Raw genomic sequence first — 15,368 nt, 5'->3', positions numbered from 1 at the left:
TCAAAACTTGAATGTATATTTCTGTGGTTTTCACATACTATATTTTACCAGCTTTTAGCAAATAGATTTTTTGGTTTGCTTGGGCACTTAGGCAATATTAATTATGAATTATTAATTCAATTTAATTAATTATTTTAATTAAAATTCTTTAAAAACACTTTGAATAAAATGCACATATTTTATCCAAAGTGTTTTAGAGAACTATTAATGATTGATTTTTAATATTTTTATATATCAAAGTTATGATATAACCCATCTGTCCATATTTGCACAGACTCTCAATACCTTTGGGTTTTAACTGGTGTTAATACACTGTGTGTAAATAAATCCATCACAGTAAAGAGTCAATAACTCTTGAATGAATAAAAAACAAAGACTGCATTAAGCTCAATATAGATCTTTTCTCATTGTGATGTGACAGATAAATTAGCCTTACTCAATACTGAAATGATTTGTAACACAAATGTCAAGTCAGGGCTTTAATTTTTAAGTCAATATCTTGTGCTCCTCCATATACTTCATTTTACATGAATAAAAATGTGGGCCAGTTTTTCGTAAAAAGCAGACAATTCTAGTACCTCTATCTTATACCCACAGCTTGAAAAATACTGGCATACTGGTCACTCAAAACTCTCATTCAACTAGAGGACTTATTTTTTAAAAATGCAGCCATGTAATAAGCATGCTTGGTGCTTAAAAAATCAAGGGAATGTTCCAGTGACCAATGTAGTAGAGATGAAATTAAATCACTTTGCAATACTTTAAGAGTATTTTTTGTAGAATCTATGTAAATCAAGATTGAGGAAAGAATTCTTGTATGACCTGTCATGTGATAATATCTGTGCTCTTAGCTTTTAATGATAAAAATGTAGGTAAGACTAATTAGCATCAGAAATTCAAATGGTTGAGTACAAGTAAATAGAGATTGTTATAATAAGAAATAAAGAGAAATTTGCAAGTGTGGATACTTTAAAGTAACTGTTAACTTGAACCACAAATCATCTTTATTCCTCTTAAAAATCTTAATTTTGTCTAATTAATATTGGCATTACTCAAGGTATCAATGAAGCATTTTGCTAAAGTAATATATTAAAACATCATTGATTCATTCTGTTTTGCTATAAAATCATGTCTGCTTTCTATAGTTGTTTCTCAGATTAGTGCTTTGAAAATGTGCAGTATGATAAACATTCAGCATTGCCATTTACCATCCAGGTGAAATCTCTTGGGGATCATGAGTGGAATAGGACTCAACAAATTGGAGTAATCAGCAGCCACCCTTTTGAAAGTGACACTGAAATGTCTGATATTGATGATGATGACAGAGAAACGATTTTTAGCTCAATGGATCTTCTCTCTCCAAGTGGTCATTCCGATGCCCAGACTCTAGCCATGATGCTTCAGGAACAGTTGGATGCCATCAACAAAGAAATCAGGTGAGTCCAATTAGTACTGGTAGTATACAGAGATTAAAAATTTTTGACATTAAAACTGTGATTTTCAGATAAAACACTGGCCCCCTCTAGGAGATTGTTAGGTCTACAGAATCTCAGACTTTATCTCTGACTCACTGGGTGATAATGTATATCTTTACAAGATTCCCATTATATCTGTATCCTGTGAAAAATTAGGACAGCCTTTGTAAAGTGCATACATGAAATACAGATACATGACATTAATGACAATAGGAAATGATATGTTAAAAATGAAATTTTCTCCAATAATTTTATAGCACTTTTAAATTAAAATTTATTGTTGAAATAGAAAAAAATGTGGTGGATGTAAGCATATCCTTCAAATTCATTTCACATGGCTGTAAAAGTACTAAATAGTAGGAAAACTATTGTGCATTCATCTCCCTTAGAAAATTTTAGATATTGGAGGGAAATTAATGTTATTTTTATCAGTCCTAGGCCATTATATCAGGGATGATGCAGTTCTTTTTTTATTTTTTTATTTTATTTTATTTTTATTTTTTGACAGGCAGAGTGGACAGTGAGAGAGAGAGAGAGAGAGAGAGAGAGAAAGGTCTTCCTTTGCCATTGGTTCACCTTCCAATGGCCGCCGCGGCCAGCGCCCTGTGGCCGGCGCACCGCGCTGATCGGAAGCCAGGAGCCAGGTGCTTCTCTTGGTCTCCCGTGGGGTGTAGGGTCCAAGCACTTGGGCCATCCTCCACTGCACTCCCGGGCCACAGCAGAGAACTGGTCTGGAAGAGGGGCAACCAGGACAGAATCCGGCGCCCTGACCGGGACTAGAACCTGGTGTGCCAGTGCCGCTAGGCAGAGGATTAGCCTAGTGAGCCACGGCGCCGGCCATGATGCAGTTCTTAGAAGTTCATCAGAGTTAGTTACATACCATTAAAAAAAAAAAACACACACATTTATTTCTCATCAACACCCATGAACTATGTTTTCAGTCTGTTGGGCTGCCATAACAAAATACCACAGCCTAGGTCAGGGACTTAAATGGAAAAATTATTTGCTCATAATTTTGCAGACTGTATAGTTCAAGATCAAAATTTTAGCACAGTTTGGTATCTGGTGAAGGCTAAGGTATCTGATATCTGTTGTCAGCAACAGTGTCATCACACACCCTCAGTAACAATCTGTTTCTCTTGAAAGACTCTTAGCTCTGTTACCTTAGTGTAGTGATTCCCAGGAACAATCTTGATCTTGAATAATGAAGGACAGTTTAGTATAAAGCCTGATTTTTAAGTTCTCTTTTCATTTTTTAAAAAATATTCCTTTATTTATCTTGTGGAAGTCAAAGTTACAGAGAGAGAGGGAAAGACAGAGAGATATCTTCCATCTCCTGGTTCACTCCTGACTTGGCCAGGAGGAAGCCAGGAGCCAGGAGCTTCATCCAGGTCTCCCACATGGATGGCAGGGGCCCAAGCACTTGTGGCATCTTCAGCTACTTTTCCCAGGCCATTAGCAGGAAACTAGATGAGAAATAGAGCAGCTGGGACATGAACTGGCATCCATATGGGATGTTGGTGTTAGAGTCAATGCACACACCACAATGCCAGTCCCATTTTTTTTCTTTTCATTTCAAGTAGGATTTTAAATGCTTATTTATTTGTTTGCTTTTTATTGGAAGGTAAAAACAAAACAAAAACAAAAAAATGAGCCAGAGACATCTTCTATCACCTAGCTCACTCCCAAAATGTCCATAATAGCTAGGGCTGGTCCATTCGAAAATGAGGAGCAAGAACTTGATCCAGATATATCAGTGCATGGCAGGGACCCAAGTATCTGAGCCATCACCGGCTGCCTTCCAGGGTGCACATTAGCAGAAGTTGGAATTAGGAGTGGAGCCAGGTGGAACACAACATGGCATGTGGGCATATCAAGTGGCATCTTAAGTGCCACTCAAATGCCCACTTCTGTGATTTGCATTTTTAAAAATATGTTAAAATCACAAAGATCACTTATTTCAGTGACTTGTAAGAAGACAATGCAAAGCTTTCTGTTTAATCAGTGAACATATGCTACTTAAAAACTGGGAGAATTGCAAAATAAAGTTAGTGAAGACACAGTAAGAATATCATTGCCGCTAAAGCTGTAAGGCTGTGTTCTTTATGAACATAGTTATTTTGAGGGGAGAGTAGAGGGAACAAAACAGTGCTCCTGTTAAAAGAATTTTGATGCAGCCGGTGCTGCGGCTCACTTGGCTAATCCTCCGCCTATGGTGCTGGCATCCCATATGGGTGCTGGTTCTAGTCCTAGTTGCTCCTCTTCCAGTCCAGCTCTCTGCTCTGGCCTGGGAAGGCAGTAGAGAATGGCCCAAGTGCTTGGGCCCTCCACCCGCATGGGAGACCAGGAGGAAGCACCTGGCTCCTGGCTTTGGATCGGTGCAGTGCTGGCCGTAGCGGTCATTTGAGGGGGCGAACCAATGGAAAGGAAGACCTTTCTCTCTGTCTCTCTCTCTCTCTCTCTCTCTCTCTCACTGTCTAACTCTGCCTGTCAAAAAAAAAAAAAAAGAAATAAAAAGAAAAAGAATTGTGATGTATGAGTATCTGTTGTAGAGTTTGGATGATAGCTGAGTGTTTCAGAACCCCCTTTTAACCCCTGCACCATTCAGTAAACATAAAAGTCACATTTCTCCTAATGTTATTTGAAATTTCAGAATAAATATCTTTTCTAAAACAAAATAGCTAGTGATCATATAAAAATGTAGATGAGTAAATGGAGCACAAATTCTCACAACAACCATAGACCAAACAACTATTTCCTATTGCATAAATGTAGCAAGTGGTTTCCCCCTTATTAAATATGTAAAAAGAAAACTGCAAGTCAGGGCTAACATATCATAGAGGGTCACAGTAAACCATTTAGAGTGAATAACAGAATATTAACAATATCTTTTTTTCAAACACAGTATACTGATAGAACAGTTTCATTACAGCAACACATGAAATGTATATAGATTCTATTAGATGGGATCTTTATATATCCCAAGTGTGTAAGTACTTTATTCTTTGCAACTATGTAATACCTAACTCTAAGATATTCTTGAAGCTTCTCATTGTTTAAGGAAAAAGGGCAACAGCTAGTGCTTTGCTTTCCCCAAAGCATTTACATTATGATTTGTGTTTAAATTTTTCTTTATCCATATATCTATTTATGTACCAAACTATATCTCCATAGCATTAAAATGCCTAGGACTTATTTAAAATAGGTCTGGCTAAGTAGATGTTAACATTATAAATCATTATGTTTTATTTGACTACACAACAATTATGAATGACCACTCATTGTGGAACTTATCGATTAAAATTTTTCATTGAGTATGAGGTGAGATTCAGTTATCTCATTGAGATCTGGGTTTCAAAAAGCCTTTTTACATTGGTTTGTGAGCTAAATGCAAGATTAGGATTAGCAGTAGAAGCCAACGAGGCTGTCTAGTTTTACAATGGTTTTAGCAGATGATAATATAGAAAGAAAGTCAAACTGAAAGTTCTAAAGAATTATTGTTTGGGGAAAAAAGGGATTTTCTAAATTACAGCCAGAAAGTTTCTGAAATTTATTGCAAGTTATAGATGTACATTTGATGTAAAATGGTCAGAGTAGAATTTACTGATTTTGTGAATTCCAGTTAGCATTATAGCAGCATATAATGCATCAAAATCAAACCGTGTCTCTCAGGCTAATTCAAGAAGAAAAAGAATCTACAGAACTGCGTGCTGAAGAAATTGAGAACAGAGTGGCTAGTGTGAGCCTGGAAGGCTTGAATTTGGCAAGAGTCCACCAAGGTACCTCCATCACTGCCTCTGTTACAGCTTCCTCACTGGCCAGTTCGTCTCCCCCCAGTGGACACTCAACGCCAAAGCTCACCCCGAGAAGTCCTGCCAGGGAAATGGATCGGATGGGCGTCATGACACTGGTATGATGATGAAACCAGAGCATCTTTGCTCCTATTAAAATTAATGTTGCATTAACAAATGCACTGGGTGTTTGTTCTAGCCTCAGGACTGTCTGTGGCTGTCCTCCCTCCCTTCCTTCCTTCCTTCCTCCCTACCTTCCTTCCTTCCTTCCTTCCACAACGCTATGTGGTGAGTACAATCATCAGTTCCATCATGAGATGGAACCCAGATGAGTGTTACCACTTTCTCCAGGTCCCATGGTAAGTGAATAGCAGGGATCATAATATCACATTAGAAATTTGAATGACTTAAGCCATTAAATACAATGCACACTGATGAAATACATTTGTCATAACAAATAAAAAGATTGTCTATTGTAATTGTGTTAATAGAACAAGACTGAACTTTATGATTTTACCATAGATAAATTTCATAAGAGCCATAAAAAGCAACAGCAGCAATTTTCTAACTTGATTTTAGGATTCTTGCAAGCTTTTTAACATTTACTCTTTTATTTCTTTATTTTGCTTATCTTTATATTTGGGGTTTTGAAAAGTTGTAAGCCTAAAGAAAGTACCCCTAACCATAACTGAAAGAAAATAAAAGTGCTTCATGTTAAAAGTAATATGAGAACCTCTGAGAAATACAGTCAGGGTGACTGCTGAATAATGGCTGTGATGTTTAGTTCTTTTATTTATTTATTTATTTACCAACTTGTTACCAAAACTACTGAGGAATCTTGGAATCATGGAACATAATTTAGTCAGCAATCAACATGGGGAGACTAGTTATTTCTCTAATACTAATATTTCTTTATATTTTTACAACATTGCATCTTATCCTTTTAAGTATTTTTATAAATATTAGTATCATAACCCTTGATAATGCTATTATTTTCCTACTAATAAAATATAAAAAAATCATTTAGACATATATGAGAAAGATGACAGTAAAAACATTCATTTTCTTTAGCAGTCAGTCATCAATAAATAAGTGGTAAATTAACATTATTACCCTATAATTACAATACTTAAAAAACATTTTGGGATTTTCCTAAAGAGTAAAGGAATATTTACAGTGTTCAGTATCTAATTCAGGAAAACAAGAAATGAAATGCAGGAGGAACTCCTTACCACCTAGTAAAGCTGTCACTCAACTCACTTTTGTAGAGAAAAATAAGTAGATTTTCTTCTATCTATAAAAAATATTTGAAGAAAAATAATTTTATTGACTATAATTTGTATTTAAGTATTCAGAAGACGAATAGAAATTTTAGGGACAGAAAATTAATAATTTAAAACATTGTATTATTTATATTGTGCATTTGAAATATTGGGGTCTTTTTACTGATCTAATGATAATTGTTTATATTGTATTTACTTTTACTTGGCAAGAAATCCATAAGTATAAATAGCATACCAGCAATATCTAGGTAGAGTAATGAATGGGATAAAAGCAACATATTTCCCACTAAAATAGACTATTTTAAAAATTCTCTTAACGAGCATTGACAAAAAAGCAGCACCACAAAAACTCTCAGGACTGAGGCCTTATCTTTTAGCATTTATCGGAGTGAGGATGCCAGAAAGTCTGAGATCCTCAGAACAGTTCAGCTAACAAAGGAAGCCCAAGGCTCTGTTCGGATGGGGCAAAAGGCGGAGTTTATAAACTCCATCTCTGTGTATTGATTGGATCTTCATCCCCACCTGTATTTTCTTTGCATGCAGTCCCATGCCTAGTCTGGCAACCTTGCTCCCTGTCTGAGCTCACTCCGACTAACTCTGTCTTATATATGTCCAGGGCCCCTATCTCCAATATAATGCATGTGCGGGTGGACGTGCCTCCCATCTGTGTCCTCTGAGAGGTTCTTTGAAGTCGCTCTCGGAAGAGGTGCTCTTAAGATACTGGCGGACATTTATTTAGGAAAGGTGGAATGAAGCAGAAGAATGATAGTCATGTTGTAGAAACTAATTAAACTTGTAACGTGGTCAAAGGATGATCATTAATTAGTTGTTTTATGTTGCTTTTATTACTGCCAATCACAGCCAAGTGATCTAAGGAAACATCGGAGAAAGGTATTGTAAATAACTTTTATAATGAATACTAGTTGAATGTTGTTTATTTTTCATGAAAGCTTTAAGATGATATTTCTCTAGTTTTAATATCTTAACATAAAATTTAAAATATTCAATGTTACTGAATGTTTAAATATAAGAGCAAATGACTCAAATATAATTTTAATTCTTCCTAGGGTAATTGCTAGATTAAGTAAGCTAAATATTCTGATTTTTCCACTGAATATTTGAACCATAAATGGTAGATTTATTAATATTTTAATGTCAGTACTAGAACAATGCTGGTTGGTTTCACAAGCTGGTTTTCATATCTTTTGGTTATATATACTTGTTACTGGCATCGCTAGATCATATAGTAGTTCTATTTCTATTTTAAGGTATTTCCTTACTCTTTCCATAGAGATAGTACTAATTCACATTTCCTCCAGTAGTGTGCTCCCTTTCCTCCATATCCAACTCTAACCCATAAGTATGTATAATGTTTCTTAATAAAAATTTTAAAACATGGGAGGAAGCTAGTTTTTTGTTTGTTTGTTTTTTTGTTTTGTTTTTTGTGTGTGTGTGTGTGTGTGTTTTTGTTTTTTTTTTGTTGTTGTTGTTTTGTTTTTTTGCTAATTAAGTGTGATGAGGCCAACAGATCAGTAGAGAACTGCCAAAGGAAAGATCCCAAAGGGAAAGGATGTGATGCCCCAGGGAAGCACCAGGCTCAGTGAGGAGGAAGAAGCAAAGGGGAAGCAGAAGCAGGGGACTATTTAAGGTCGCTGGAGGAAAAGCAAACAGGGCAGGGTAAGCTGAGTTAGGACTGACAGCCACACCGCTTTCTTTGGCTCTGGGGCATAGGAATGTCTCCAGTTGTCTCTGGCTTGGCCCTGGGGTGTTTAGGACAGGGGATTATTGCCTCCTGGGCTCTAAGAGCAGCCTAGAGACATGGGTTCCAAGCAAGAGTCTGCACTGGTTGCTTTTCATAGGAAAGGCTCATAAAGGCGAGTAGTTTGCGTTAGAGGAGTCAAAACGCCTTGGAAAGAGCAGTTTCTCTAGATGCCAGGAACGTGAAGAACATGGGAAATAATAAGCTTGCGGAGTTCAAACACTGCTTTCTGTTCTGAATGAAACCAAGAGAATAAACATGGAATGTGGCAAACGCAGCGGACACCAGATCTGATTCCCAAATGACATCTTGTTAGATAATTGAGGACTACAGAGCACTCCGGAGAGATCAGACGGGAAAGAGATCAGACTGAAGGTCCTCTCCACGCACAAACGCGTTCTGCAGCTTCTGCAGGACGTGAGAGTCAGACTATGGTTCCAAGCACATCATGCACAGAGCTTGTTTATTTTTATTTGATGAAGTGAATCTCTCTTACGCTCACGTGGCTTAAACTGCTGGAATTTTCTCTTTCTGAACTGTTTATCTGTCTTACTCTTATTGTGTGTTCTCCTTGACACTGTCAGTTGGTTCTCAACTATCGAATGTACCATGTGCAATGTTATTATTTGTCTTTGATTTCTACTGATTTAAAAGAATTAGAAAGAAATTTTGGAACCTAAAAAGAAACTGACAGATTGTGTGAAAGAATTTTAGTGGGTTAAGAAACAATAAGGTTCCATTACAGAAATTCAGCCCTCTGGAAACTGGTGACTGGCAAGTAAGGTCAAATAAAGAAGGAACTGGGGTAAGAAGATACCTACAGGATTCATTTACACTTCAAAAGAACACACTCAATATTACATTTTCCATTTTATTGAATAGGATATTTAATTTAATATTAAAGCATGTAAGTAACCAGCTCATTCACTGAACTTTCAAGAAAAACTAGAGTTCAAGTCCATTTCCAATTCCAAAGCCTTTCTCCTGTTATTCAGAGAAACCATCTATGTATGTTTTAAGGGCTGCTTAATTTTTTTAAAAAACATCGATTTGTTGATTGATTTGAAAGAGTTAGAGAGAGAGAGAGAGAGAATCTTCCATCCACTGGTTCATTCCTCTGAAGGTTGCAAAAGCTGGAGCTGGGCCAGGCCAAGCCAGTAGCCAAGAACCTCATCCAGATATTTCACATGTGTGGCAGGGGCCCTACTACTGGGACCTTCCACTGCTTTTCTCGGGCCATGAGCTGGCAGCTGGATCAGAAGCAGAGCAGCCAGGACACAAACTGGCACCCATATAGTTTGCCAGCATTGCAGGCAGCAGCTTTACCCAATCCACCACAACTCCAGCAAATATCTTCCCTTTTTTTAAAAAAATAGTTTATTTATTTGTTTTAGAGGTAAAGTTATAGATAGAGAGAGACAGAGAGAGCTCTTTCATCTGTTGGTTCACTCCTCCGCAGCAGCCAGAGCTAGGCTGATTCGAAGCCAGGAGCCAGAAGCTTTTTACAGGTCTCCAGTGTGGGTGCAGGGGCCCAAAGACTTGGTCCATCCTCCATTGCCTTCACCAGGCCATAAGCAGAGAGCTGGATCAGGAGTGGAGCAGCCAGAACATGTGCCCATATGGGGTGCCAGTGCCACAGGCAGAGGCTTAGCCCGCTACACCACAGCACTGGCCGCATCTCTTCTCTTTAGAAGAACTGAAAATCACCCCCTTTAAAAATGTGATTTTATATTTGTATGCCCTGAGTTTTTATTTATCTGATTCTTTGTATTTGAATTATTCAAATAGACTTTATTCAATGATGTGTATCAACTTCACTTCAAATTTAAAACAGTTGATTTGAATTTATTGTTTTTTGCTTCCAGATTGCAGTGGTGGAAGAGGATGGTCGGGAGGACAAAGCAACGATCAAATGTGAAACTTCTCCTCCTCCCACACCTCGAGCCATCAGGATGACGCACACCCTCCCTTCTTCCTACCACAACGATGCCCGAAGGTAGGTTTCTCCAGGCACATTACTGAAAACTGTCTTTCCAAAAGTAATCTCCCCTTTTTCAGTGTTGTCAAATAGATAACCTAAAGTGTTACATAAAGTATTTGATTAGATCCAAAATTCTCCATCAGGTTTTGTCACATTCCCTCTATTCATTATCACTTTTGAAATAACCAAATTCCCATCCAAGATCAAAATTTGGCTTTTAAAATTACCTGTTACCTGTGTGGTCTTGTTACTGGTCAATGTAAGGGTAAGCAAGGATCTTCTATTTTTAGCAGATATTTCCTATTAAAATCAGTTAAATGAGAAGGAGGCCTTACCAGGAATAATTCCAAATATCTAAATGAACTCTAGTACAAGACTATACATTTGGATTGCAGTGTAATCATAATTTAGGGCCGAAACGTCTATCATTGTACCTCATTTATGTTCAGCAGACAGGTGTGCATACCCTGCGGGTGCTACTTTTACCAGCATTAATAACTCCTCAGACAAAAACACACCTGGAAGGGAAAAAAAAAATGCCACATTGACCAAATATAAAGAAGTCTGTCGGGGCTCCGGATTCTGTCCCGGTTGCCCCCCTTCCAGGCCAGCTCTCTGCTGTGGCCAGGGAGTGCAATGGAGGATGGCCCAAGTCCTTGGGCCCTGCACCCCATGGGAGACCAGGAGAAGCACCTGGCTCCTGCCATCGGATCAGCGCGGTGCGCCGGCTGCACTGCGCCGGCCGCAGCGGCCATTGGAGGGTGTACCAACGGCAAAGGAAGATCTTTCTCTCTGTCTCTCTCTCTCACTGTCCACTCTGCCTGTCAAAAAAAAAAAAAAAAAAAAAAAAAAAAGAGAAGTCTGGCTGGGGAAATATCTCATTTGTTACAATGAATCTTCATAGACTCTTACTTTCATGGTTGAAAAATTACAAACAGATCTCTATAATAATGATATAAATATATCTAAGTTTACCATTTACTTCTTTTTTTAAAGATTTTATTTATTTTTTTGACAGGCAGAGTTACAGAGAGAGACAGACAGACAGACAGAGGCAGAGAGAAAGGTCTTCCCTCCGCTGGTTCATTCCCCAAATGGCCACAATGGCCAGCACTGCGCCAATCCGAAGCCAGGAGCCAGGAGCCAGGAGCCAGGAGCCAGGAACTTCCTTCTAGTCTCCCATGGGGTGCAGGGCCCAAGCACCTGGGCCATCCTCCACTGCCTTCCCGGCCCACAGCAGAGAGCTGGGCTGGAAGAGGAGCAGCCGGGACTAGAACCGTGCCCATATGGGATGCCAGCACCGCAGGCAGAGGATTAACCTAGTGCACCAAAGTGCCGGCCCCTACCATTTACTTCTTAAAAGGGGGGCATGAGCCTCAGCCTTTCTTTCCCCCTACTGTGCTCTCCTGTCTTCAATAAGTGTCCCTTCTGCATTTTACTGGCCACCTCTTTGCTTTCTTAGAACCTCAAAAATTATTAAACCTTACAATAGATAATGGGTCAGGTGCAAATAATAGATCACTTGACATGCAGTAGTTAAGTCACCGTATGTTCATAGATCATTTTCATATTAAGCAAAGTATAAGGGAAAAAGAAATTTTTCTATTGAAAATTTGAAGATTGATGACTCCAAGGCTGTGGAAACTCTGCTTCAATATCTTCAGAAAACATTTGTGAAGAAAAGAAATAAATAACATTCAACATCCACTTGTTCCTCCTTTTGTATGTTTGCAAAGGAAACTCTTCTCTACCTTGTGGATGTTGCAACGAAAATGAGCGTGTTGCCCTGTTGTTGTGTTTTGCAGTAGTTTATCTGCCTCTCTTGAGCCAGAAAGCCTTGGGCTTGGAAGTGCCAACAGCAGCCAAGACTCTCTTCACAAAGCCCCCAAGAAAAAAGGAATCAAGTCTTCAATAGGACGTTTGTTTGGTAAAAAAGAAAAAGCTCGACTTGGGCAGCTCCGTAAGTTTGCATGTGTTTGACTTTCCACTCATTTCACTCAGTTCTACATGTCCATCGATCTTTTATTCCATCCCATTTCATTCCTTCTTCAGTCTTCCTGAAAATTGTTCAGTTTAATCAATTTTGAGGACCCAGTTTAGTTGCATAATGCCTAATAAAAGAGATAGTGAAAGAATCCTATAAATTTTGCAGTTCCTTCACTTCCATGTTAACAATAGTAGCTAGAATTTATTAATGATAATTCTGTCAAAGGCAGAATTAAAGCATATTATTTTGTCAATAAGCAAACAACATCTTAGTAGTTTTCAAAACTGAGATATTTATTTTGATGCCAATGTTTCAAAATCAGATACAAACCATTGAATATATTGCCGCTTAGATGATAAATGTTTATAAAAGCTTAGCTATGTGAATTTAATGCTTTTCTGCTGAAAACTGAAAAGCCCATAAAAAAAATCCTAAAGAAGTGATTATAGAATGTAAAATGTGAAGGATAAGATTTTTGTTGTCGTTTAAAGTTACCACAACTTTCTCTTAACAAATTCTAAGGCATGTAAATGAAGGTAAGAGAGGATAAATAGGTTAATAGAGATTGTGCTAGAATTGGTTATTGTCAGGAACTAGTTGGCCATAGATCAGTACATTTGGAATGACCAGAGGTATACAAGGGTATTTCAAAAAGTTTACAGTAAAATAAAATGCAAAGATCACGTACATTTTCCATGAACCTCTTGAAATATCCTCATGGGTTTATAAATAGATACCTAAAAATACACATATGTATATAATTGTCTGGAACAGAAAAGTATATGATTTTTTGAAATGATATATACATTTGGCTTTTTTGGTGTCCTCCTATGTGTTTATTTATAGAGTTAAATTATTAGAAAAGACTAACCTCCTATCTCCAATGACAAGGACTACACAGACTGATACAAATTTCTTAGTGCTTCCTTTGGTTTCCCAAATAAAGGACTGGTTGTTTACAAATAATACCCCAACACCGAGCCTTAATTTCCTGCCCTGCCACCAAAACAATTTCTGAGTATGGTCCTCAAGCCTGCAGACTGACACTGCGGCATTATTCAGACATGTCTTTCCTGACTCCCACAGTGTGGAACCCATACAGAGCACCATGTGCTGTGGGCAACTGATGTGCAGCCAACTGTGCAATTAAGTGCTATTCATTAGGGTGACTAAATCCTCCCTCTTCTCATTTTCAGGAGAAGAATCCCTTAGGCTATCAAACAAAAAAGTTGCAAAGCAAAGAGGAAAGAAGCTGATTCTTTGTCATAAAAAATGGCAAATATTATTTTAAAATTTGGTTATGGTCTTACCAAATTAATTGTCATTTCCATTATATTAAAATGCAACTCACAATAATCTGGCTAGTTAATTAGTTTTAAATATTCATTTTGCTAACATAGTAATTTTTAATTTATTCATATTTCAATATATATTTCATCTAAGTTTTATAATTTGTTTTCCTTTTAAGAATATATTTAATTGCCCAATTCATTGGGACTTTGTCGCTCCCCCTCTTCGTGGAGGAACGACACTAAACCCTGCCTAGGCTTCATATCCGAGTCACGGCACCATTATGTCGCTCCCCCTCTTCGCGGAGGAACGACACAGGACCCTGCGTTGTTCTTTTGTCTGCTCGGCCCTTCCCGGGTTTGCTGCTGGTTCTTCCCGGGTTGGCTACCGACCCTTCTACCTCCGTGGAAGGGCGGTTCCCCCTGCCACTTTCCCCACTTCCGCGGGGGAGCGGCACACCGCCGGCCGGCTCTCTCGGGGGCTGCTCAGGTGTTCCTTCAGATAGATGTTCCTGGTGCATGTTGTCTCTCTCCTCCTTTATAGTCCTCTTCCACCAATCCCAACTCTGCTACCCACACGCCAAGTACGCTGCTCTCCTCCAATCAGGAGCAGGATCAGCTCCTGGAGGTCATCACTCAAGTTGGCAAGAGGCAGCTGCGTAGAAGTTGTTACTGCCTTCTCAGCGCCATATTGTGGGGGAGCAAATGCATAGAATAAGTCTTAATTCCAGTAACAGTCTAGTCCGAGTTGCTCCCCACAGGACTTCTCTGTTTTTATTTTGTATTTAACTTTGGCCAGAGTTTACTATATCTTTAGGAATTTTACAAACTAAATTCTTTCAAAATGTCCAAGATATAAAGTCTATAAAAATATATATTATCTAGAAATCTAGTCTTTATTAGCTATTTCAAATTGATATCAGAGATGACCCCCTAAAATCTATACAGAAATGTGTCCCTTTAAAGTTCCCCAGAAGCGCCATCTGGGATGCCACATATGCTACTGGAATTTGGGGTGCCATATGATATCACCATATGCTTATTAATAAATCCCCAATATTAATAAGCATGAGAGGGTTCTTGCCTAATATTTAGAGAAGAATTCTAAATCGATAAACAAGGCAGCATGGTACATTTTAAGCCTTTATTTAGTGAGAAAGATGCATAGGAGAGTGAGAGCTTTATTAAGAGAGAGAGGTAAATCTGGGTTCATACCAAGCACCAGCAACCAGCCACCTGGAGGAGCATCTAGGCCAGGAAGCCTGGGGCGGGTGGCATGAAGGCCACAGGCTCTGGAGGCGCAGGGCTACAGCCAGCCCTTTCCTAGCAAGAGGCCAGGGCAGAAGAGAAGGGCAGACACACCCACACCATGTCCCAGGCTTTTAACCCACTTCCAAAGGGGAGTGGTTAATTAACCTGATTGGCTGGTGGGCACCCAGGTGTGGCCAGGTAGGGGAATGAGGTCACACAGGGGCGTGGCAAAGGCGTGGTCTTCCAGCTCACAAACCTAATCGATTTTAATCTGTATGCCTGCCTACTTCAAAATGACTGTATGTCTTCATGTCAGAACAGATGAGAATGAAATCAATGACAACAACATCCTCATTAACTCAACCAATGTCAAAAACTAGAGATAATTATGGAGATAATTATGTCTGAACACTGAGCAATATATTTCGTAGAACAAGGATGGAGCATAAGGCAGAGTTACAGAGAAGGAGAGACAGCGACAGAGATCTTCCATTTGCTTGTTCACTTCTTAAATGGCCACAGTGGCAGGGGCTGGGCCAGGCTAAAGACAGG

General features: G+C 38.7%; 1 protein-coding gene across 18 annotated transcripts in view; it reads left to right on the top strand.

Annotated features, from left to right (window-relative positions):
- Nucleotides 1-15,368, top strand: part of PPFIA2 (PPFI scaffold protein A2) — a 548,204-nt gene that overhangs the window by 464,300 nt on the left and 68,536 nt on the right. For all 18 annotated transcript variants that reach the window (XM_089307514.1, XM_089307512.1, XM_089307509.1 and 15 more), the window contains 5 exons: nt 1,216-1,436; nt 5,148-5,385; nt 7,411-7,440; nt 10,174-10,304; nt 12,095-12,249. In XM_089307514.1, coding sequence (XP_089163640.1) covers nt 1,216-1,436; nt 5,148-5,385; nt 7,411-7,440; nt 10,174-10,304; nt 12,095-12,249 — 775 coding nt within the window. The remainder of the gene's footprint in view (nt 1-1,215; nt 1,437-5,147; nt 5,386-7,410; nt 7,441-10,173; nt 10,305-12,094; nt 12,250-15,368) is intronic.

The sequence above is a fragment of the Oryctolagus cuniculus genome, chromosome 11 (assembly GCF_051225735.1).
Source record: "Oryctolagus cuniculus isolate XC-2025 breed Fujian yellow rabbit chromosome 11, ASM5122573v1, whole genome shotgun sequence".
NCBI lineage: Eukaryota > Metazoa > Chordata > Mammalia > Lagomorpha > Leporidae > Oryctolagus > Oryctolagus cuniculus.
This window is presented reverse-complemented; position numbering and strand designations above follow the sequence as displayed.